This window comes from Lissotriton vulgaris, unplaced genomic scaffold (genome assembly GCF_964263255.1).
Source record: "Lissotriton vulgaris unplaced genomic scaffold, aLisVul1.2 SCAFFOLD_936, whole genome shotgun sequence".
Classification (NCBI taxonomy): Eukaryota; Metazoa; Chordata; class Amphibia; order Caudata; family Salamandridae; genus Lissotriton; species Lissotriton vulgaris.
Window position 1 is genome coordinate 298,974 of NW_028251257.1, and position 25,798 is coordinate 324,771.

Sequence of the window (25,798 nt, forward strand, 5' to 3'; positions counted from 1 at the left end):
AACAGCTATAAGGAGATGGTTCCGAAAGCTGCAGAAGAGCTCATCTCATGCTAGAGCACCCTCTCACATAAAACCAAGCACTCTACCTCCAGGATTGTCGAGGCCTACCATAGAAGTGACTTATAGGTGCATATGTGTATATATATAGGTAGATATTGGTATACTATATCTAAGTAAGGGGTGAGTACACCACCTTACCCAAGCTGAGTGATCAGCCTGTGGTGTCAGTTTGGATGGCCAGCCAGGGGTGGCATAATACATGCTTCAGCCCCTGGTAGGCCTTGGATGCACCTATGCCCTGGGTACCTAGGGTACACTATACAGGGGCTCGCAAAGGTGACCCAATTCCCAATTAGGTATGTACCTAAAGTACATGGTTACAATTTAGAGAGAGGACAGCTGGGCTGTGGGTCTGATTAGCAGGCCCACAGCCACACTAAAGTCGAAAAACCAGAGAATCACAGCAAAAAGTGGGGGTGACCATAGGAAGCAAACCCTACTCTCCTACACAACCCACAACCCCCCCCCCAAACACAGGGACATTAAACGGGAAACATCCTTTACGACACAATTTTTACCACGCAGTACCTTTACAAAGCAGGTTTTTCAATGCAAGTCATTACAACGACTTGCGCTGGGGGGCACTCTAGGATAGGTAATAGTTTAATTTACTATCCAACACCTTCCCTACTATCCACGGGGACTGGAGTTGGAATAGTAAATTAAACTATTCACTATCCAGCACCCCCCAACGACTTGCGTTGAAAAACCTGCGTTGTAAAGGCATGCGTGGTAAAAGCATGCGTTGTAACAACGTACATCCCATTAAACTAACCTTGACCAGTTGAGTTGGCATGGTCAGTCCCAGGTCTATGTTCCACTGTAAATTCCATCCCTGTAGGGAAATGGACCACCTAAGCAGTTTGGGATTTTCACCCTTCATCTGATTTAGCCATAAGAGGGGCTTATTGCCAGTCTGAATCTTGAAGTGAGTGCCAAACAAGTATGGCCTCAGCTTCTTCAGGCCCCAAACCACAGCAAAGACCTCCCTCTCATAAGTGACCAACGTTTCTCTCTAGGGGTCAGCCTTCTGCTTATGAAAGCTATTTGCTGGTCTTGACCATCTTTATTCAATTGTGAAAGAACAGCTCCCACACCCAACTCAGAAGCACCTGTTTGGACAATGAATTATTTGGAGTAATTTGGACTTTGCAGAATAGGTGCAGTGCACATGGCCTGCTTCAGGTCAACAAGTGCCTTTTGACAGCTTACTGTCCACTGAACTTTCTTTGGCATTTTCTTGGAAGTCAAGTCTTTAAGTGGTGTCACAATGGACCCATAGTTCTTAACAAACTTCCTGTAGTACCCAGACAGGCCCAAGAAAGCTCTGACCTGTGTCTGGGTGGTGGGAGCAGTCCAGTCCTTTATGGTCTGGATCTTGCTCTCCAATGGTTGAACCTGACCTCCACCTACAAGGTGGCCCAGGTAAACAACCTTACTCTGCCCTATCTGGCACTTGGTAGCCTTGATAGTTAGGCCTGCCTTTAGCAGGGCCTCCAAAACATTCTTCAGGTGGATCAGGTGATCTTCCCAAGTGGAGCTAAAGACTGCAATATTATCAAGATATCGGCACAGTAGTCATCCAGACCTGAGAGGACTTGGTTCACCAGCCTTTGGAATGTTGCAGGGGCATTCTTCAAGCCAAAGGGCATTACCACGAACTGATAATGCCCACCAGTGGTTGAAAATGCTGTTTTGGCTTTTGCATCCTCAGCTAGTCTGATTTGCCAGTAGCCAGCTGTCAAGTCAAATGTGCTCAAAAACTTGGCAGAAGCCAATCTGTCAATGAGCTCATCTGCTCTTGGTATTGGGTGGGCATCTGTCCTAGTGACAGCATTGAGACCTCTGTAGGCCACGCAAAACCTCATCTCTCTCTTACCATCTTGGGTGTGAGGTTTAGGCACAAGGACTATTGGACTGGCCCAGGGGCTCTCTGAGGGTTCAATAACTCCCAACTCCAAAATCTTTCGGACCTCTGTCCTGATACAGTCCCTGACATGGTCAGGTTGCCTGTAGATTTTACTCTTCACAGGCAGACTGTCGCCAGTGTCCAACTCATGGGTGCACCAGCTTGTCTGACTTGGAGTCAGTGAAAACATATGTCTATAAGACTGTAGAACTTGTCTGCAATCTTGTTGCGGTTGGTCAGTGAGGCTGCCTGCCAAGGCTACACCATCAACTAAACCATCATCAGGGTTCTGAGAAAGCAGGTCTGGGAGAGGGTCACTCTCCTCCTCCTGTCCCTCATCTGTAGCCATGAACAAGCCCATGTCTGCCCTGTCAACATATGCCTTCAATCTGTTGACATGAAGCACCCTGTGATGGATCCTGGGAGTTCAAAGATCAACCAGATAGGTTACCTCTCCCTTCTGTTCAACAATAGTGTGGGGTCCAGACCATTTGTCTTGGAGGGCTGCTGGGGCCACTGGCTCCAACACCCACACTTTCTGTCCTGGCTGGTAAACAGTCAGCACAGCCGTTTGGTCATGCCATGCTTTTTGGAGTTCCTGGCTAGCCTCAAGGTTTTTAAAATGCCTTTTTCATATACTCAGCCATCCTGGAACGGAGACCAAGTACATAATCCACAATGTCTTGTTTAGGCTTTTTGAGAGGTAACTCCCATCCTTCCTTCACCAGACACAGGGGTCCTCTTACAGGGTGCCCAAACAAAAGTTCAAAAGGGCTGTAGCCAACCCCCTTTTGTGAGACCTCTCTATGAGCGAACAAAAGGCAGGGCAGCAAGATATCCCATATTCACCTAAGCTTTTCAGGGAGTCCCTTGATCATGCCCTTCAAGGTCTTGTTGAATCTCTCCACCAGACCATTGCATTGTGGATGGTAGGGTGTGGTAAACTTATAGTTTACTCCACACTCTTTCCACATAGCAGTCAAGTATCCAGACATAAAGTATGCACCTCTGTCTGACATAACCTCCTTAGGAAAACACACTCTTGAGAACACTCCCAAAAGGGCTCTTGCCACAACAGGTGCTGTTGTGTTCCTAAGTGGAATAGCTTCTGGGTATCTGGTGGCATGATCCACTACCACCAGAATAAACCTGTGCCCAGAGGCTGTTTGGGGATCCATTGGTCCAACAATGTCTATCCCAACTCTTTCAAAGGGGACCCCCACCACAAGTAGTGGTATTAGGGGGGCATTTGTGGTGCCACCTGATTTGCCACTGGCTTGGCAGGTGACACAGGAGTGACAAAACTCCTTGGTGTCTTCTGACATGTGGGGCCAGTGAAAGTGAGGGACAAGCCTGTCCCAAGTCTTATTCTGGCCAAGATGTCCTGCAAGGGTAATATCATGGGCTAAGGTAAGAAGGAAGCCCCTGAATGCCAAAGGTGTGACCAACCTCCTGGAAGCACCAGGCTTGGGGTCTCTAGCCTCTGGATATAGAAGCCGTTCATCCCAATACACTCTATGGGTACCTGTAGCATTCCCAGCAGCCTCAGCAGCAGCTTGCTGTCTGAGGGGTTCAAGAGAAGGGTAGTCCAACTGCGCCTGCCTCAGATCAGCCCTTGAAGGTCCCCCTGTCCCAAGAAACTCAACCTGATCAGGCTCAAGCTCTTCTAGGACAGTTCCATCTAGGGTCTCACAATCAGCTTCCTTGGAAGGCTGATCCTCTTCCTGAGGCAAGGGGGAAGGCACTGCCTTAACCCTACTGCTTCTCCTCCTGGTAGGCAACTGGTCCATTGTTCCAGGATCCAGAGCCTGTTCAGTTGTGCAATTTTTGACCTGTGACCTGGTCACAGCAAGGACATGTGCTGATATACCTAACATCTCTGCATGAGTCCTATACTCCACTTCAGACCAGACTGAAGATTCTAGGCCATTTCCAAGCAGACATTCTACTGGGAGGTCTGAACTAACAACAACTCTTTTGAGGTCAGTAACCCCTCTCCAGGAGAAATTAACAATTGCCATACTGTGGGTGGTAATGACATTGCTTGCATTGGTCACTAGGTAATTGTCACCTAGTATTATCTGTCCAGGGTCCACAAAGGTAGGCGTCACCATAGTGACACTGGCACATGTGTCCCTGTAGGCCTGAGCCACTTTATTGTTAATCAAAGGAGTCTGTCTATACTTGCCCCAAGTTACTGGGGCTCACAGTAGAGGACATAGCCATGTCCACATCACAGACAAGAACATCTTGAGTTGGTATTCTGACTAGGCAAGAATCTATCTCAGTTCCCAGGGTCAACCCTACTACACCCTTCTGTTGAGAACCACCACTATTAGCTGTACTAGGGGGAACAGTGGCCTTAGGGGCAATGGTGGTTGGAGCTGCCTCCTTTTTGGTGCAATCACTGGTCCAGTGAGTGTTAACCTTACAAAAGTTGCACCAAGGTTTCTTTGGACCTTCTTTCTTTTTAGACTTTTGGGGACCGCCACCATTAGGAGCTTTTTGGGGACCGTGTGAAGACTTCTGGTCTTTTGGTTTCTCCCCACCCTTTTAGTCTTGCTTCTTCTGATCACCACCTGGGTTCTGTACCTTTGCTTCACCCTGGTTCTGACCCATTTGTCCACCTTCTTACCCAATTCTTGGGGGGAGGTCAGATCTGAGTCAATCAGGTGTTGATGCAATAACTGGTTTTGACAGTTGTTAAGAATTTGTTCTCTCATTATCAAATTATACAATCCTGTATAGTCATTGACCTTACTGCCAGGTAACCAGCCTTCTAGAGCCTTAGTAGCACAATCTATGAAGTCAGTCCAGTCCTATGTCTGTGTCTTCTGGGTATCTCTGAACAGCAACCTGTACTGCTCAGTGGTTAAGCTAAACCCATCTATCAGAGCACTCTTCAGGACATGATAGTTGTCAGCATCCTGTTCACTAACTGTCAGGAGCTTGCCTCTACCTTTGTCTGCAAAGGAGAGCCATAAGATTGCGGCCCACTGACTCTGGGGTACCTGCTGTACTTTGCAGGCCCTCTCCAAAGCAGTTATCCACTTGTGGATGTCATCCCCACTCTTGAGGGAGGGACAATCTTACTCAGGTTTTTATGGTCATTAGACCTTTTCCTATCTCTAGGGGTATTGCTGCCACCAGTGGGCTCTAGCCCACACAACTTTCTCTCTCTTTCAAGAGCCAGGGTCTCTTTAGCAAGGGCAATTTCTTGCCTCATGATCCTAAGCTGGGATTCCCTCATCCTAGCCTTGTTTTCCCTCCTCTCAGGGTAAGTCATTCTCCCTAGAGCTGAGGCATGGGACCCTACTGAGTCATCAGAGTGGATGGAGTCACCAGAGAGTGACCTTCTCCTTCTGTGTCCATTGTTAGGCCTACTTGGGGGTCTGGTTTGGTTTCTTCCTTCCCCATTCCCATGTAGTCCTAGGTTAACCTGGTTCAGTTCACTAACATCATCCTGGTTATCATCCTCCTCATCATCAGCACCTCCTTGATGTCCATCATGGGAGTCTTCTGTAGAGGGATGGTCCTCCTCACTACCTGATCTGGGGTTGCTGCCTTTTCTGCATCATACTCCACTAACAAATCTATCAGGTGTCTAAGGGTGGGACTCTGTCCTTGTCTCAGTCTCCTGAGTGAACACAAACTTATAAGTTCATTAAAAGTAAATGTGTCATATCTAGAAGGTGCCCTGGGAGGGTCAGCTTCTATGGGGAGAGGCACACTAGGCTCTCCTCCTACGGACATTTTCTAGTGAGGTGTGGTGTGTGCACCTACCTACACTAAGTGTTATCTACTAGAACCTGTCTAGGAGTTGTAGTCAGGGTGTGCTAAGCACTTTGCTCTAGAACAACTAAGTTCAGTAGAACTTAAGTATTATAAGAACTTGTATATATGTACCTTCAGGTACCTTAATGTGATCTTTCAAATGATATCTTGAGATTATATGGTAAAACAACAGCAAGCTCTTATCCCATCCGCTGCACACTAAGGTGAGAAGTTAGCCTGGCATATGATGTCCACTATTCTAGTGGGCACCTTGCACCAGTCTAAACGGCCCTTATTGATGGTGGTTGTAAAGTCAACCTTCTAGACAAGCTATCCTAGTGGTAGCCTGGACTACAGAGAGCATGTGAAGCCAGCTGTTTTACCATATATAATCCCTTGAATACCAAATGAAAGGACACCACACAAGGTATAAATAAAATGTATATGTATTTATTACTAACACAACCCCTCTGGACTCTTTATGAGGTTAGAGTTTGAGATACAATACAAGTTACTCGTTTAGCATACTATAAGTTGCACAAATACAATTCTGCCCTAGGGGCCTCACAAACCATATACTAAGTAAGTGGTATAAGAACCACTTCAGGAAGGGTGAATAGTCCTATAGCCTAGGGAATCGTTGGGGCTACACTGGACAAACAAAGGATTGGAGGTAGGAGGCTCATGGGAGATGCGTGCAGTGTCTAAACACGGACGCAGGTTGCCATTGATTACAATGGGAACGTAAAAGTTACAAAGTAGTAGATTCAGCACACTTCCGGATGGACTACGGTAAAACCCTTTTAAACTAGAACACTTGGAGAGTTAACACCCATGTGAGCACCGGAGTACTCGAGTTACCTCACCCAGGGAAGCCGGGTGCATGGGTGTTCTTTCGTGTCGGGTTTCGTCGCTGTTTCCTATGGAGAGCAGCAAAGAAGTGCTGCAGGCGACCAGGAGAAAAGTGTCCGGTTGGATCCAAGTGTGGATCGAAGATGTGAAGAACCTGTAAGCAGAGGGGACAGATTCTGGGTCACTAGCCAGTGACCAGGAAGGAACCAGGAAGGAACCAGGCGATGTTGGGTGCTGTGCAGGTGAAGAGATGAAGCTTGTTTCTGCAGCCACGTGGTCCAGGAGGCATCAATGACTACCAGGAGCTGGAGACGGACTGTCCCATGAAGGATCTTGTTGACTGCAGTGTCGGTATCCAGATTGGACCCAACAAGCCTTGGCTAACGCAATCCACACAGGAGACGAAGAAAGGCTTCTATTCAGACCAGCAAGGTCTGGGGAGCTTCACCTTTGCAGGGAAGCTGGGGTGAGCCTGGAGCAACCAGGCCAGTGGTGTTGATTCAAAGAAAGGTCTTCAGGGGATAACTAGCCAACGGGCTAGCAACCAGGAAGACGCGGTGAGCTGAAATGCACCAGCAGGCTCCACGCGGCCCTTGTGGAGTGTGAAGGGCTGAGCTGCAGTACAAATGGCGCTCAGTTCTGGGGCTTCTCAAACCCCAATGCACAACTGCGAGGGTGCCTCAGTAGTTGCACAGTTAGCAACAAGCAGGATCTCCAGGGAATCTGGTCCCACGTCTCTCGTGTCCGCCATGGGTCTCAGCTTTGCTGTGAGTGTGGGTCGGAGTCGGAGAAGTCTGGAAGTCCAGTCCTGAATAGCTGAGTCTTCGGGTTCTGGCAGGAGCATCAACAAAGCAACCCAGCAAGTCACTGGTGGTGCCTGTTTGCACAGGGTGGTCACTCCTTGACCACAAGGGAGATGTCTTCAGTCTTCTAGCGATGTAGAACGTTGAAGGTCCAAGAGTTTTGTTTCAGAGTTTCGTTCCAGAATAATCTAATGTCTCTAGACATAGCTCCTATCTTTATACCAAACTAAGGGGCTGGATTACCTGCTAGGTCCCTCCTATGGGTGGAACCTGGTAAGGGAGTGGTTATGAACCTTTCCCTTTGTCCAGTTTTGCACCAGAGCGGGGCTGGAGTGCCCCAGCAACTGGTTTGAACCGGGCTATGCATGGAGCACCTTGTGTGCCCCAAGCAGTGTCTCATTTCTCAACCCACCCTGCCCCAATACACTAAAAGCCTGTCTGGGGAGGTGCTAGCACCTCCCAAGGCAGGAAACCTCTTGTCCAGGCCTCCCCTGCCAGAGTTTCATCCAGTAGCAGGAGGTCAGACCAGTGTCTGTGGCAGCAGCATCCATTTTGTGATGCTGGGGCTCTGTTTATCTTTAACCGGGTAAAGCAGTAACCTACATGTCTTTTCCCTCTAGAAGGGTGGCATGCTACCCCCGCCGCCAGAATTGGCAGGGGTAGCATTCCAAAGTGTTTGACACCTTACATGACATGTTTTGATAAAGCCAAACCAAAGTTAGCATTTAACCGCGAGGATTATAATGCACTTAAGAGTGTATGGTATTGCTATATCATAGAACAGCTATAAGGAGATGGTTCCGAAAGCTGCAGAAGAGCTCAGCTCATACTAGAGAACCCTCTCACATAAAACCAAGCACTCTGCCTCCAGGATTATCAAGGCCTACCATAGGAGTGACTTATAGGTGCATATGTGTCTATATATATAGGTAGATATAGGTATACTATATCTAAGTAAGGGGTGAGTACACCACCTTAGCCAAGCTGAGTGATCAGCCTGTGGTGTCAGTTTGGATGGCCTGCCAGGGCTGGCATAATACATGTGTCAGCCCCTGGTAGGCCTTGGATGTACCTATGCCCTGGGTACCTAGGGTACACTATACAGGGGCTCACAAAGGTGACCCAATTCCCAATTAGGTATGTACCTAAAGTACATGGTTACAATTTAGAGAGAGAACAGCTGGGCTGTGGGTCTGATTAGCAGGCCCTCAGCCACACTAAAGTCGAAAAACCAGAGAATCACAGCAAAAAGTGGGGGTGACCATAGGAAGCCGACCCTCCTCTCCTAGACAGTGAAAACAAAAATATTGACATTTAGATTGTAAAACACATATATGGAATATTTTATTTGGTGAGAAAGCACTAGTACATCATGTGAATTGTCCTGGAGATTGAAACATGTAATCTTTTAATTACAACAAAATTATTTCAAACAAACAATACAGAACATTTTTTACTGATATATTTAGGTTTATATGTTTAATAAAGTTGCAAAATACATTAGCACAAGCCATATTTAAATGAAAAAGAACATTTAGGTTTAGTGACACACTCCAAAGTGTAATTCGCCAGTCTCCTCTCCACCAGGGATTCTTGTGCCTTCAGGATGTAGTATCTGCAAGACCTTCTCTTTCCAAGGAAAACGTTGTAGAGGTGGGCTGGGAGAACCACCACCAGTCCTCTGGGCCTCCAGGTGATGCTTGGAGGCCAGGTAATGCACTCTGCCCCACAGGTCATTCCACCTCTTCCTAATTTCCTCTTGTGTGCACAGGTTGCTTGCTACAGCATTCACACTGTCAACTATTCTGGCCCACATTTGCCTTTTCTGAGATATGGCTGTATTTTTCACTTCTCTCATAACCCTTCACCTACATTCTCTCCTATACTACATACATAACGAATTTGGAGGACTGACCTTTTACCCAGCTACAATACTACACATAGGTACCTAGGGTTTTTCCCGGGACACTGGCCTCATAAATTATGCATGATGATTCTTAGTTTCTTGGAATCACAGCAGGACCATCATCTCATGCATAATAACTGTGAATAAAGTTCATTCCAGACATCATCCCAAGTCCGACACTGGCGCAGCAAGGTAGAACCCTTGGGGATACCTTAGGGTATATAAATATCACATCTTGCTGAGAAAGGAGAAGAGATCACGACTTCCATGCCAACACACTGACGCAAGACGCTAAGGTTCCTGCATGCAGATACTCCAGCTCGCAGTGGTCTGACATCCCTTGCGGGATGTTCAGCTCAAGACCAGAACGGGATCCCACAGTCTCATTTTAGGTATTGGGGTTGGCTTTATCCTACAGGGATTCTTGGCTTTACACCTACTCACATGCTAGAGACACATCTAGTTAGGGTGCATTGTAGGAGTACGCATTTTACTGTCTTGTATTTTATATACTTGCCTGTATTTATGATTTTAGCAAAATGGTAGAAACCTACCATCTATTTACCTTCCTAGTGCTGCTACTCATGTATCTATGCTACTGTCTACTGGTGATTTCAGTGCACTTATTTTATGCTAGAATAACGACTGTTCAATCAATACTTATTGAAAATGTCCCAACCTTTTATTCGGTATATCTCTCTGAGAACAAGTGAGCACGAGTGACTGAGCAAGAAATAAGTTACTGTTTCTACGGTCCTGAGGGATCAGTGTTGTCATGTTTGATAGTTGCTAAGAACTCTTCTCTTCTTGGTAAGAGGGGTGATAGTGGCATCGCGAGCACACTGGTACACAGGCCAACATACCCAAGTAGGAAAATTCCTATGTTTTGGCTGTTGGTTTAATCAAGCTTGAAGGATACAGTGTTCCTGATTGTGCATAACACCTTATCTCAGTTCCCTTGAAACTCTCTCCTTTCTAAAAATAATGATTGAACAGAGAGATGTTGATGAAGGGAATGCACTAAACTTCTCAGCCGAAGAAGATGATGCAGATGCAATATACGTTTTAGATAATGTTAGAAATGCTGTCACCCTAAAACTAGTAGCACATGGTGTTACAATTAGGGGTGGGCAAGTGACTTTCGTGATTGAGACACACAAATCATGTAGAACAGAGGTATTCTATTCATGGATTAAATTCCCGCAGGCAAATGCACAAACCAAAACATTTCACTACTATGTAGAGGATGTTATACCATTTGAATATAGTCCATATGAGGACATTGAAATTCCACTCTCTTACGAAGATCACCTCCTCTGGTTTAAAGGAGCCCTCCCCATACAAGAAATAGAGTAAGACTTGGTCCGCTTGGAAGAGACGGAGCAACATGGGCAGTTTTAGAGGCGTACACACCACATCCTGACATTGACACTATGCCAGAAGGAGATTTGCTTATACAGCATAAAGAATTAATAAGACTTTACAGAAACATGACACTGTTTGTGTCGAGAACAATCACACTTTAGCCCACACGGACTATACAACCAGGACCAGTCCATGCTCCTACGACAAAAATCACACCACAGACACTGCACGCAGTGATGGGTAAAATTCCCACAAAACGTGAACAAATGCCCTTCAGGATAGCACAAAAAATTACACAACCAACCAGAAGGAGATAATGGCACTGAAGGCAGGAGAGAAAGAGCTTAGGGACAAACTGGAAGTATTGGAAAATAACTCAAGAAGGAATAATCTAAGGGTCCTGAGCATTCCGAAGGCAGTGAGGGAGGAAATTTAAAGAGTTTTGTCGTGGATTTGTTGACCGAATTCTTTCCAGAAGCAGCAAAATTTGAGTTAGAGAACGACATACAGAGGGTTCATCGTGATCCTTTTAGGACATTTCCAGACAAAGGAAAGCCTAGGAAAATCCTGATAAATTTCCGCACTTATACGATCAAGGAACTAATCCTCTCTGCGGCTCTTAGAAGCAAACCGCTTAAAAAACAGGACTGGTCCTTCACAATTAGATCTGATATCTCCTAGGCTTCTCAAACTCGTCAGTGCGAATTAGGAAAATACATCCAGGACTTGAAGGCTTTAGGGGCAACGGCAAAGCTAAAATTTCCGGCGACCCTTAGAATAATGTGAAACAATAGAATGTATAAAATGAAAGAGATATCCGAAGTGGAAAACCTAATTGTCAAGATTAAGTCTCATAAAGTTCCCTAAAAAGTTTGAAGTTATTCTATTGGGCGGAGGCATGGAGCTCAAATAGGGTATGTTGGAGTACCCAGGCAGGATACAGGGAGGGTTCCCTAGGGTGGGAGGGGGGAAGCGACACAGACAATTTCACAATTTTGAGTTTATTTGAGCACAGGGTGGGGAGCATTTAGGGAAATATCAAAACAATATGGTCCACATTGACGCAAAGAAATAGAGCACTGGAAGGGAGAGAGAGGGGTGAAGATTATCGCTCCAAAAGGAATGATAGGAATGATGAGTAATCTTAGAATAACTTGATGGAATGTTAATGGTCTAAGGGTAAATTCTAGATGAGGAAAGATTCTGAAGTTATTAAGACTTTCTGATAGTGATGTTATCCTATTACAGGAAACTCATTTGGGTTGTGAAGAATGGCTGTAAGTCTTAAAAAGGAATAGATGGATATCGCATCTTGTGTGCACAAATCAGTCCTGTAATGTGAAGGGAGTGGCAGTCCTATACAAAAAATTCATCTCAGGCTATGCTGCAGGGATCCATGACTGACACTAGGGGTAGATGAGCAATAAGCGTTGTTAAGATTTGTAGTATAGGAAGGATATGCTTTTATGTCCTATTATGGCCAAAATATTGATGATCTCTCCCTACTTAGAGAATTTTACCAAGAGCTTCTTGCTACAAAATACCATACCATTTGGGGGTGGGGGTGGGGGCGTGGACTTTAATACATTACTAAACCCAATCTTGGATAAATCTACAATGGGCCAGCAGTAAACTCTCCTAAAATGAGGTACTTTGTGCACCATCAATAAAATATCTAGCCTTGGTGGATAATTGGAGAATGAAAGCAGGACAGGATAGAGGGTATACTTTTCAAAACAAAAAGCTGGTCCACTCATCTAGAATGTACTTTTTCTTGACTGACCAGAAACTAAATAACAGCATTCTTAAGGTAACTCATCAACCATCACATTTATCTGACCACGCAGCAGTTAAATTCGAGTTTCAAGTTAATGCACAGTCAATACAGACAAGGTGGACTCTAGATAGAACCCTATTAGGGGATGCTGAAGTTGTAAGATCTTTCAAAGCAGGACCGTTTTTCTTTTTTAAACAAAACACTTACTCCGTCCCATCGCATACTGTCTGGGACGCTTACAAAGCATTTCTCCGGGGGAAATTAATAAATATAGCTGCTTACAAGAATAAGGTGGGGAAGAACAAAGTAAGAGATTATGAACAAGCTATTGATGATATTCAGGGAAAATTAACAATGAGTGAGCCTGCCCAAGCCTTGTTAAAAGAGGAACTACAAAGTAAATTGATATAAGCTAAAGAGATATTATTTGATTATCTGGAGGGACTAGTGAAACAGAGATTGGAAGCTACTAGGCTGGCGAATCATGAATATAAGGGAAGGGTGAGGGAAGATGCTAGGAAGGAAAGCAAGACAAGACTAGATTAGAAACGACATTAAGGAGGTAATAAATAATAAAACAGGAAGTAAGTGTATGGAAGAAAAGACAATTGGGGAAACTTTTGTGAGCTTCTTCCAGGAGTTATACACTGATGATGTGAAGGTGACACAACTGGAGATAAGAGATTGGACAAACTTCCATGCCTAAATAACATTCAGCGGGCAGCTCTCAACCAAGAGATCTTCACGGCAGAAATAGATAGCATCTTCAAAAGTTTAAAGAACAGGAACGCTCCAGACCCCGATAGCCTTCCCAATGAGGTATACAAAATATTGAAAGAGGAAATTACCCCTTGCCTGGTAGAGATGGTGAACACTATTTATACACAGCAAGCACACCTCCCCCTACATGGATTGGATCAATGATCACTTTAATACTTAAACCCGATTAGGACCCGAAAATGTTATAATCTTATCGGCTAATCTCTCTGCTAAATGCAGACTCTAAAATGTACTCACAAGTTCTGGCCAGATGACTGAATAAGGTCCTAGTAGATTTAATATGTATAAACAAGAAGGGTTTTACAAAGGGGAGGCAGCTTTCTTACTTGACACAAGATCTGGTGTTTGTGATAGATGTAGCTTCTGTGATGGAGACCCCTTTGTCGGGTATTTTGATTGATGCCGCCAAGGCTTTTGATTGAGTAAGTTGGCCTTACCTGTACGAAGTGGCAGAACAAAATGGTCTTGGTGGTAATTTCCTCCATGCTATCCAAGGTATGTATGATACCCAACAGCAAAGATATTGATCAACGGCTCGCTAACTACTAGCCTTTGGATAAATAGAGGAACCCATCAAGGCTGTCCACTTTCACCACTCCCCATTTCCAGCATGGGGACTGGTATAGGAAAGAGGCCATATGCACAGATGATTTGGTAGTATATACATCTAATTTGGAGACATCCTTACCTGTAGTCTTGCAATTAGCGGGCAACTTTGGGCGAATTTCGGGCTATTTAGTCAATGAAGATAAGACTGAAACAATATCATGGAACAACATCGCCCCCACCCACTGTAAACATTTGGATAAGGCAGAGGTCATATACTTAGGAGTTCAAGTAACAGAAGATGTGGACAAAATGGCAGAAATCAACTTTGCTAGACTTATGCAAGAGACTAAAATACTTCTACAAAGCTGGGCTTCCCTCTCGATCTCCATTCTAGGAAGGACCAACCTAGTTAAAATGACATTACTCCATAAGTTCACTTTTGATTTCCATACTCTCCCTTTGTTTTTCAGGTCTGTTTGGCTTTAAAAACTTCAGGGGCAACTTAGTGATTTTATATGGAGGGATAAGACTGTGAGATTTACTGGAGAAAACGTAGGCAGAAAAAGCTGGAGGGGTGTATAGCTCTCCTGGATTTTCAACTGCATTACCGGGCCTTTTTCCTGAAAAACACTAGGCGATTGCTGCTAGCCCCCCCTTGACATGCCAATGAGATACAGGGCTCTAACAAGTAATTTGGGAGAAGAAGGCAAAGGCTTTTTATTCAAATTCGGCCACACTAAATTTTTCAAAAAAATGTAATTTAAGACCCTAATTGCTACATGCAGAATTTGAATTCAGGTCAAAAAAATCCTAGAGATTACATACTATAGCTGCATGGTGCCAATTTGAAACTCTCTAGGGACTCCTATATGATTCAAGAACAGCCTAGCCTCTCCACTGGTGAATGCTGGTTTACCAACATGGTGTCAACTTGTGGAGGAAGGCAGGCTACTAACATGGTACGCTCTTAGTCAGAACACAGATTTCAACATATCTAGATTCAAATTCCATTAGCTGGCCAGATGGTCATGATCCTAACTAAACCTCGGGCGGAGTCGGAAGTCGAGAGGGATTTAGTGAAGATACAGACCTATGGGAAGGAAGTCTCAAAGTGGTACTGGGCATTAGTACAAGGAGATGATAGTCGGAGGACCCTGTCCGAAGAAATCTGGAAGCTGGACATTCCAAGCTGCAACATCCAAAATATATGGCAAGTATCTGCTACTACACTATGGGATTCAGTGACCTCAGCACCACTCAGGAGGAATCATTTGTTTACCATACACAGGGCCTATTGGTCGCCCAAGAAACTTGCTAAGATGGGAGGAAGTAAAAGAAGATGATGCCCGAAATGTCAACTGGAAAACGCGGATGATGTGCATCTATTCTGGCAGTGTCCAGCTATCCAATCTTTCTAGCGAGATGTAGGTAATGTATTAAATAAAATCTTGGGTCGGTGCATTGAGATAAGCCTTTCTTTGGTGATATTTGGAGTATGGGAGGTACATAAAACAGTCTTGGAGATAAATGCTTTGTCTCTGCTTTTTATCTTGATAGCTACTGCACGCAGGGAAATTTGCTTACAATGGCTCTCTGAACTTCCCCCTAGTAGGGTGGACTGGCTAAGCTTTTCAAGACACATAGCTAGACTTGAATGCCAGATGGGCTCCTATAAGAAGGAAAGAATGTAGGCTCCCTTTATTTCATTTGATCCCTGATACCACCGCTCCAAGCATTTTCCTTTTCCGTACTTTAGGGGGTGGTGAAACTATGGGGCATATTACCAACAACTAGCGATAATTTTTGTCTCTAACTTGTTTAGAGACAAAAATATCGCCGCACATCGCCGATTTTTATCGCAGATAAACCTTGCTATTAGCAAGGTTTATCGCAAATGCGATAAAAAACGGCCGCAATGCATGAATATCCCTGAAAAGTCAGCGATATTCATGCATTATCGAGCAAATGCTCTTAGCCATGTTATCCACCTCCCATTGGATAACATGGCTAAGAACTGCTCAGGGCAGGTGTTAGCTTTTGGAGATATTCGCGTTTAGCGCGAATATCTCCAAAAGTTGGTAATAGGCAATAGCGATGTGAGGGACTGTTTCCAGTCGCTAACATCTTGGCACGCCCACTTTGCATGTCATTAGTGATAAATATCACTGACATGCAAAGCGGGGCCCAAGATGGTCGCTATCTCCTATTAGCTGTCACTAACTGGTGTTAGCGACAGCTTGGTAATAGGGAGATAATTTTATCTCCGCTTTCTTGGCTTTTAAAGCCAAAAAAGCGGAGATAAACCCCCTTGATAATATGCCCCCATGTTCTCCCGGTGTTGGTTTATTTCTGCCAAGTCCAAGGATTAAGACAATGCTCAATAAGTTGAGAAGATTGGTGGTGGTTTGCCTTTAGTCCTCTCATCAACTTCGAGTGGAAAGGATGGCTCCCGGATTGCACAGATCTTGGAAGGTGCGTGGGGCCCAGTTTCTTCAGACCTTTGGGTAGATCTTGCTCCTTGCCTTTGTCAAATATGAGGACTAAAAAATAAAAAATATTTACACAACTGGAGGCGGTGTTTCCACACACTGGTCCTAAGGCAAAGTATAGAATACTTACTATTTGCTTGTCAATGGGGATTGCTCCCTCTATAGAGGATTGTACCTCTTGGGGTACAGTCTTCGCTGCAATATATATCAGGACTCATGGTATCCCTTCTTTAGCGGTAATACCGGATGTATTAAGACAAATACAGAATGAGTATGGAGCAGAACCTGCTCTAAACTTGGGGATGAAGTTGTTCCATAACTTTGCCAAGGGATCTGCGATAATATTGGCAAATATTAAAGGAGAAGCAGCATCAGTGAATACGCCAACGCCTGAGAGAGTTCACTCCATTACAACAGGAGACAGAACTACCTAAAATAATTGAACCTGCATATGCAGAGTTAGGTAGAGACAGTCTGGGAGCTAGACCTGTAATACCCCAACTAATGGGGAGTTCAGATAAAGAACAGGCAAAACAAACAACAGCTTCTTCACAGAAGAAATGAGACAATAATAAACAAAAAAACAGATCTCACTAAAGGGGAAGGTCTCCTCAGCAGGAACCCCCAGAAAGGAGATATAATCTTAGAAATAGAGAAAACATTAAATACCCTGACAGGTATCAGAATACTGATACTCGTTCCTCTCATTCCTTTCAGGGGTCATCAAAAAACTCCGAGAGGGAAGGACAGTCAGATCAAAGACAAGAAGAGTGTACAAAGTCCAGAGACAAGCAACACACTTCAGACTACGCTTCAAAGAAAGAAGAAAAATCTAAAGTAAAACCTCAATTTAGAAAGAAGAAGGTAGCAGGTCTCAAAGTAAGACATTCCCAGAATTCTTAGGACTCAGCTACTGAATGGGGAATGGGCTCTGACGTTGCTAGACAGCGTGGCAGAAGTAACAATAGCTCGCCGGAACCTGATGGAATTTCTGATGACAGCGGAGTTGAGTGAGTGAGTATATCATAGTGGAAACACCTGATAACATGGTGAGTGTCCCACACAAGTTACAAGAAATAACACTCCAAATAGAGGGGGCCAAGCTGAGACAAGTTAAGGGTCTCTTCTGGGAGAACCTGACTTCTGGCTATGACATCCTATTAGCGGAAAGAGATTGGCCGCCTACTATTGTCAAGGAATGCCCAAAGGGGGAAACTCTAATTTTTCCAGCTTTTCCGACCTAGTACCCGCACACCTAAGACATACATACGCGCAGGAGTGGGTGGTAGCCCTTGCTCCAGCATTATACAGCAACCACATAGGGTCGGATGAAAAGTCACCTCACCATGTTATTCTGATAAAAACAAACCCAACTCCACAGTATCCCATAAAACAGGAAGCTAAAAAGCAGGTCAGGGAGATCTTAGATCAACTGGAATACCAAGGTGTAATTGAACCATGTGCCTTATTGATGAATAATCATTTGTTTCCAGTAAAAAAAACTGAGAATTCATATAATTTAGTTTTAGATTATAGACACTTTACCTCGTGCACAAAAATATTTGCAGTTCAGAATGTACACAGTGCGCACTGATGAATAACATTGGGCGGAAAAAATACAAAACAATACTAGATATCTCGAATGGATATTTATGGCAAAACATATCACCTGAAAGCAGATATTTGACAACCTTCTCAGCACTAGGGTCACAGGGTCAATCTTGTCGAATCCCCAAAGGGTATAAGAATAGCCCAGTTTATTCTCAAGAAGGGTAACACTGATACTACAGAATTTGGATGGATCCAAAGGGCTAATTCTCTCACAGCAACATATGTAGATACAGATATTACCCTAGTTTAAAAACACAAGCATTCCTGCAATATGAACAAGAATATCCTCTACCAAATGAAATAAGGACTCTGGATCTGTATGAATACATTATTTATACTGACAGATCTGCATAACCGGCCACAGGTAGTAAACAACAATACAGTGCAGCATGCTCTATTGTAAAAGGAAAGATGCAAGACAGCAAGTTCTGTCCAAATTGTACAAAAACACAGTCTCTCGGAGACTGCACGGCTCAGTTGGCAGAATTAAAAGCACTACTTCTGGCACTGATAAGCACAGATTCGGAAGTACCCACACTAATAGTGTGTGATTCGGTTTACTGTGTCCAGTCATACAACAAATACCTCCACTATTAGGGACAAAATGGTTTCAGAGATTCAAAAGGTGGCACAAATAAACATAGAAAACTATGGGAACAGGTAGCAGAGTTAAAGAACGAACTACCAAGCGCTCACGTGATGCACACTCTGAGTCATCAACGTATGGCGTTCACGTTGAAGGGAATTCATTGGCTGATGAAGCCGCGAAGGGGGCAGTACGCATAGCGTTTGTAGCTACAATCACCTGTTCAAAAACAAGGGTAGACGGTAGCACAATGGTAGCTGTGATTGCATCACGTAACAACAGCAAAGCACTACCTCAAGGTTTTCCACTCAAGTACTCCTACAAGTTAGATGCAAACAAAGTTCTATTTCCTCAGATTCCTGGTGTGGGGGATAGAGTAATACCAAACATGGATCACAGATTAGGTTTAATCTTGGCTGCACACAAGGGTCGGGGTTCTGCTCACGCAGGAGTTACAGCAACAGTTTTGTAACAGAAACAACGCTATTGGTGGCCAGGATTTTAACAAAGCACGTCAAAAACCATGTCTAAAAGTGCGAGATCTGTCAATAGATAAAAAGGTCCACTGTGGCACGTCACCGTGGCACGTCCAATGCAGAAACCATTATTAATATCAGACAGACCACTCGCATGCATTTACCTGGACCCCTGTGGCCCCTTACAATCTGATGGGGTTCAGAAGTATATCATGGTTGCAGTGGATTCCTGTTCAAGAAGATTCTTACGGGTATGGCCTCTGCTCTCATCTGACGCCCGAACTGTTATAAAAGATTGGCGAGTCTTCATAGGGACATACACAGTTGACACATTACATTCTGACCGCGGGCCGCGTTCAGCTCTAGGGGTTACAAGGAAGCCTTTGGAAGTTTGCGTGTAGCATTGCGGTACTCCTTGCCATAACATCCGGAGGAAAATTTGGTTGTGGAAAGGAAAAACTGGGACATAAAGCAATCTTTAACAGCTAGGGTATTAGGCTCGGGTGGTAGTTGGGTCAATCACCAATATGGAGTCCAGCGGGCCCTTAACAACCAGCCAAGAAGCTCTCTGGGAGGTGCAACTCCATACAAAGTCCTCTTTGGGACCGGAATGTGGGTACCTGATCTTGAATTTAAAGGCACAGTGGCGGATGAAAAACCGTTTGACATCAAGAAACATTTGACTGTTTTACAGGAGCTTAATGATTCCAGAGCTTTCTTAAGTAACATTGAGACAAAGGAAGACATCACTGGGGAAGTCAAATCAGCCACGGCAAGACCTGCCTGGATACCTAAAGTTGGGGATCTGGTCAGAGAAAAGATTGTGGACATGAAAGAATTTGGGCCATCCTATGAAAAGCCTGTACATGTCCGGTCCATTGAAGGATCTAGAACTGTACTTCTATCGCCTCTTGCAGGAAAAGAAAAGAGATTTGTCTCAAATGATCTGATCAAACCACACTATGTAGCTGATACTAAATAGTAGGCCTCATGGCATCCTGATTATCCGATATCCTCTTCTCGCTACAATACAGGAAGTACAAACAGAAAGACTCATAACATTTGAAGAGTCACCTTTACAAAGCAACGGAATCAATAACAATGCAATGGAACTAGTTCCCCTTGACACAAACTATCAAAATCAAAGTGAAAGACAAACTTCAATTCAACCTAATATGGATATCTACGTCAACATGCCTCTTCAAGAGCAATCCACAAGTTCAACAACACCTGCTGAGCTACCAAAGATAGATCGTACAGCATCTGGCTATTTCATAGACTTTGATACATTTTCATTGGATCCAAGTGAACCTGCAATGACGCCAGCCCAAATTTCTCGCAAACAACGAATCAAGGACCTTTTTTTTACTTTCTTAGAAAAACTTATTTTGTATCACCTTGGCTAGAGCTTTGAATAATCACTGGTATACTATTTCTTCTCTTTTGTATTGGATTAGTAATTGTCTTCCACTTACTTATCATTGGAACTTATCTTCAACATAGCTGTGCAACGTCAAAAATACATTTCATTTTAAAATCTCATGTTTCATCTCATCGTGAACACAGAGACTTTTCCTTCGTAAACATTTCAGTGGTTCCTCTTCCAGCTGGTATAGTGTGAGACAAAGTACATTTTTATTATTTTGAACTGACTGAGCTCTTAAAAATTCCCATTTATTTAAAATTTCATTGAACGATATCATTATCTCCAGTACATTTTCTGATGATTGGGATTTTTAAACTGTTAATAATTTATTGTGGAACAATCTGCTGCATTTTATAGCACTGAAATGGTTTTGGATAGATCAAACTTTCTTGTTACTAACAATATGGTCATCATTTCTTGCGGAAATCTAACAAGCCCAAAAATGTTTTCACATACATCCAGTGGGAACATTGCCCTACACCACCGAAAAGTAGCTCAAAAACATTTGCACAGAAATTCTCATATTTTTCACAGGTTTAACATTTCTGATCCAACCTCATACTACTATAAGGTTGCACCAATATCTGCACAGAAAAATATTTTAACTAACACCAAACAGATTTACTCTGCCTCTTTCATCACCCAGCTGTCTGAACAGGGTTTTGACTTTTGGATGGACACTGTAGAGTCAAAATCGATCTTGGGCTTCTAGGGACTGGCAAGTCCAGAGGACAGATGCATGTTTAGAGCATACATCATTCCACAGTGGATGATTTTTCTGAATGACACAGTGCAACAGACTTCCTGTCTTGGAATACCCATGATCAAGGAATTGAACACCCCTCAAATTCCAACACCTTTAAATACCAAGGGGAATTTTACACCAGAAAGAGGGCTAAGTCGGATAACATATTGCAATATAATAGATCAGACCCCAATTGAAAGGGATTGTTGGTTTGGCCTACTGACACAAACAAAGGTCATGAAAGATTCAGGGGTACTACCGAAGAGTTTAGTATCCAAAGACCAGACCCACGTTATGTAAAACAGGAACATCCGGGGGTAGTGACATCATACAGTTTTGTGAAGTTGTGCTTTGATTGGCTAAAAACCTAAACACTACCACAGGTAAAACAACACTTATCGCTACTCTCAGAGGATGTGGACCTATGAGATTTTGTATTAGGTCCCAGAAAATCACATCAGAAGCACTTTTGTATGCTGTCTATAACAAAATCTGGAAAATCTCTCACCAAGAAGCTGCAGAGAGGTTAAGAGACATAGATAGAATTAAACTAGAAAAGGCGTTAGCTGTGGTTGACAATGGCATTACCATCCAGGATATATTCACTGGGCAACATTGTATCTTCTGCCATCGATGTAATAGAACAGGATTTTTCCACATTGCTACACGGACAGTCACAGTTACGTTCTATTATTTTGTTAAGCTGGGCGCTGCAGTCATTGCGTGCCGGATATGTGCCTTGGCGTTTTATCAACTGTACATCATTACTTTCTGCATTCAATCTAACAGAAAGACATATGAAAACAGCACAGAGGGGAGCAGAATATACAATGCTAAGTACTAAAAAGCTGGATAGGTTACCCTTTACTGTGGCAGAATCACCGTCCACCGAATGGTTAATCCACGGCCATATAATAGTACCGGTCGCAACTTTCCAGTTTCAATATTGATTAGGTCAACAACAGGCAGGCAGATATGAAAAGATGAGTAATGAACTCATCAGGGAATCCTGGGATTTACCATAGAGATTTCGATGCAGGAGTGGGAACATGGAAGTGCTTCTAAGGCTAACTAACAACGAGAACGCTTTAAGTGGATCTCTCATTTGCCAGGATATTATGCTACAATGGACTTGTAATAGGTCTGTGGCAAACCTGTCCTGTCACTTGAAAGGTACCCTTGCAGCCGTGATTAATCTGGTATTCAGGCTTCTCTCGAGTGGGAGTTACTTGATGCTATATGAACAAGGTTGTTGTGGGATGCTTCTGGGCATCACATATCTGGTAACCATGAGCTCCAGGTTACTTGCTGTATGCAACTATTGTTTCCACCAACACATACAGGCAGGTAGGCGCCGCTATGGCCTCCGCTAAATGTTTCCTTTATACTGTTTGATACTCTGAGCAGAATGATGTACAGCAAACCGTGCCCTTAACCTCCGCCCGGAAGACTTTTGATCTCCAGATCGCAAGGTCCTTGACAGAGATACAGGCACTTATATGCAGAAACTGCCCCATTCCATTTCACAGAAATGGTAAGTCGTATCTTCAACATGTCTGACACAGCGGTTTATGTGCACCTATTTAAGACCATAGGTTCAGGAATGTTAAGCACCTTTAAGACCGTCCTCGGAGGTATACCGAACTTTATACACTCTCTCTTTTGAAGCATTATTGGAGGGCTTCTGCTGATCCTGTTTCCAATAGCAGGAATCCTGATTGTTACCTTTCTGCTATGGAATGGACGTCAAAGCCACCAAGGAGATAGCAACAGCACTCCTGGAACGCAAATACGGTGAACGCATGGTACAACATCTGGGCACACCGCGCCTACGGGAACTGAGCGCCTCTTGTTTCCTGTCATTTAGACCAGTCTGGGTGGACTGTGTACTACCTGTTCTCCGATAACTGTTCGGCAAAGAAGAATGCGCGGTGGACCTCTGTCTGACACTTCCATCGGTTACGCCACCAGACGATGATGCTCTACTGGACCGGATAATGGCCCATGTTCTGCAGTGTCCTCAGCGCATTTCGATATTGTTTGCAGCATTTTTAGAGCCACCACATGTAGTTTCTGCTCCTGTTGATATGGACTCCAGCTCCTCCAACACTCAGGCCTTGGATATGGCACAGGCTGCCCCGGCATCGGCTTAGTTTCTTGGAATCACAACAGGACCATCATCTCCTGCATAATAACTGTGTATAAAGTTCATTCCCGATGTCATCCTAAGTCCGAAACTGGCACAGCAAGGTAGAACCCCTGGGGATACCTTAAGGTATATAAACATCACATATTGCAGAGGAGATCACGACTTCCATGCCGACAGACTGACGAAAGACGCTGAGGTTCCTGCATGCAGATACTCCAGCCCGCAGTGATCTGACATCGCTGGCGGAGTGTTCAGCTTGAAACCAAGAACGCAGTCCCACAGTCTCACATCAGGTAAGGGGGTTGGCTTTATTCAAGAGGGATTCTTGGCTTTACACCTACTCACATGCTAGGTACACTTAGGTACATATAGTTAGGGTGCATCGTAGGAGTACGCACTTTACTGCCATATATTTTATATACTTGCCTGTATTTATGATGTTAGCAAAATGGTAGAAACCTACCATCTGTTTACTTTCTTAGTGATGCTACTCATTTATCCATGCTATTGCCTACTGGTGATTTCAGTGCACTTATTTTACGCTAGAATAACCACTGTTCAATAAATACTTATTGAAAACGTCCCAATCGTTTATTCTGTATATCTCTCTGAGAACAAGTGAGCATGAGTGATGAGCAAAAAGTAAGTTACTGTTTCCACGGTCCTGAGGGATCAGATGGGTCTGGTCATTTCACAAAAGGGAATACATCAAGTGCAATACTGAATGCTTCCTAATGTAAAATTACAAGACTGTGATTTTCTCTGCCTCTCAAATAATACCCCTAGGTGGCCCGCGGTGCCAGCAAGAACATACGTATTCACATACATTTGCGACAGTGCACCCAAAGGTAGGACTGGCAGCTCTGAACTTTATGTTAATGGGTGGGGGGATGTCTTGTTAGGTCAGGATCAACAGCTAGGGGAGAGATGAATATTCCGGGCTTCAGTAGCAATCTGGTTTCATTTTCATTTTCCCTTTGCCAGTGTGATGTTTAAGCCAAGAGGTGAGTTGATGTGGCATACTCAGGAGGAGATGGTCTTCAGTTACTGCAAGAGTTTGGGGCACTGGTTTCCATTAACAACTCTATGACTCTGTTCATGATCACCAGTCGAGCTAATCTCACTTTTTCTACATTCATCACAATACTGGATATTCCTAATTGTTGATAATGTTTGCATATATCATTCGATAAATGCATATGTTCTACAGTCATGCATCAGCATCACCAAATACGGCAGTAAGGAAAATAGAGAAATATTTTTCGTGCAGAGCGAAATGACATCCATTCGGAAAGGGACAAAAAAAAAAGATTGTTAGCAAGATGTTCAGAAGCACACAATTAACTTAAAATGAATTGTAATTAAAACATGTACAGTTACGTTCATTGTTCTTTTTATTTTCAATTTCTTTTTTATTATTAACATTGTCTTTTTTTAATTTGTTTTTTTTGGGGGAAAATGGCACCTTCATATAATCCACCACTGTTCGCAATGCAAGTACAACCTAATTGTAAAATAATCATTGTTGCCTTCTTTCTATGATATTCTTTCCTTTCGCACGGGTGACAGCTCGGCGGGGTCACCAGCAGAGCAAAATCAAAATTGACAAGTTGGGACAGAATGGGCTGTGCTGAAGTCTCTTCTGTTTAGCCCAATGTTCTTCCCTCTTCATTCATCCCCTTTTCGCCGGGCTGGGTCTTGTGTCCTGTAAATGGAGAAAGAAAAGTGATATACATCTGTTATGCTGTCATTCCTGGGGTACATGCTGATGGGATGGGAAAGGGAAAACGGAAAAGGGACAGGATGTGTTGGGTTGGAAGGAGACATGATAGGACGAAAAAAGTGAGCATGCATTAGGAGCAAAAAAAGACAAATATATATGTGGGAATCTAGCATAATGCTTTCTCTTTTAGAAATAAAAGCACATTTTGAAAATCTCCAACCATCCCATTAAAATAAACATGTCGATTTTTGTATATTTTCTAGTTTGAGAATTTTAAAAAAGAAATCATAATCTATGTATTAGTTTGATGCATATTTGTTTATTTATGTGTGTTGTTTTGAAGTTCAAATAATAACTATTGCTTAGGCTGAGGTCTCTACCGTCCAGTAATGGTTCCGTAGATATCCACAGAAGTCAAAAGGTTAAGAGCAGGGGGCGTGGCCAAGATGGCAACGGAGTGAGACGTCTTTTCGAGTCCCTCCGGCGCCAAGCCCAGCTCAGCTTTGTTTCAGCATCGGAAGCGGCCTGCTTCTCGACCATTTGGGACCTGCTGTGACCCCTGGTGTTGAGGGGTCTGGTCTGGAGTCACGAGTGCGAGCCGCGGAGGCCCGAGGGTGGACTTAGCCGCGGCGGCAGACTGCGGCCTTGCAATCCCCGACCTGGAGTAGAGGGAGAGCCGGACTTCCGGTCCGCGGCGGCACGGAGCAGGCATTGACGGAGGCTGGACGGGGAAGACACTCCTGGCCCTTGCTACGCTGCGCAACGCCCCTACGCCCCACCGGTGAGCGGCGACCGGCAAGAGAGCGCTGGCGGGGAGG

At 44.0% G+C, this 25,798-nt stretch overlaps 1 protein-coding gene across 9 annotated transcripts in view; it reads right to left on the reverse strand.

Annotated features, from left to right (window-relative positions):
* Positions 1–24,633: 24,633 nt before the first annotated feature.
* Positions 24,634–25,798, reverse strand: part of LOC147662964 (uncharacterized) — a 299,084-nt gene continuing 297,919 nt past the window's right edge. For 8 of the 9 annotated variants that reach the window (XM_086950752.1, XM_086950753.1, XM_086950751.1 and 5 more), the window contains one exon: positions 24,634–24,962. In XM_086950752.1, coding sequence (XP_086806878.1) covers positions 24,930–24,962 — 33 coding nt within the window. In that variant the 3' untranslated portion in view covers positions 24,634–24,929. The remainder of the gene's footprint in view (positions 24,963–25,798) is intronic. The other variant, XM_086950759.1, reaches the window with a different exon arrangement.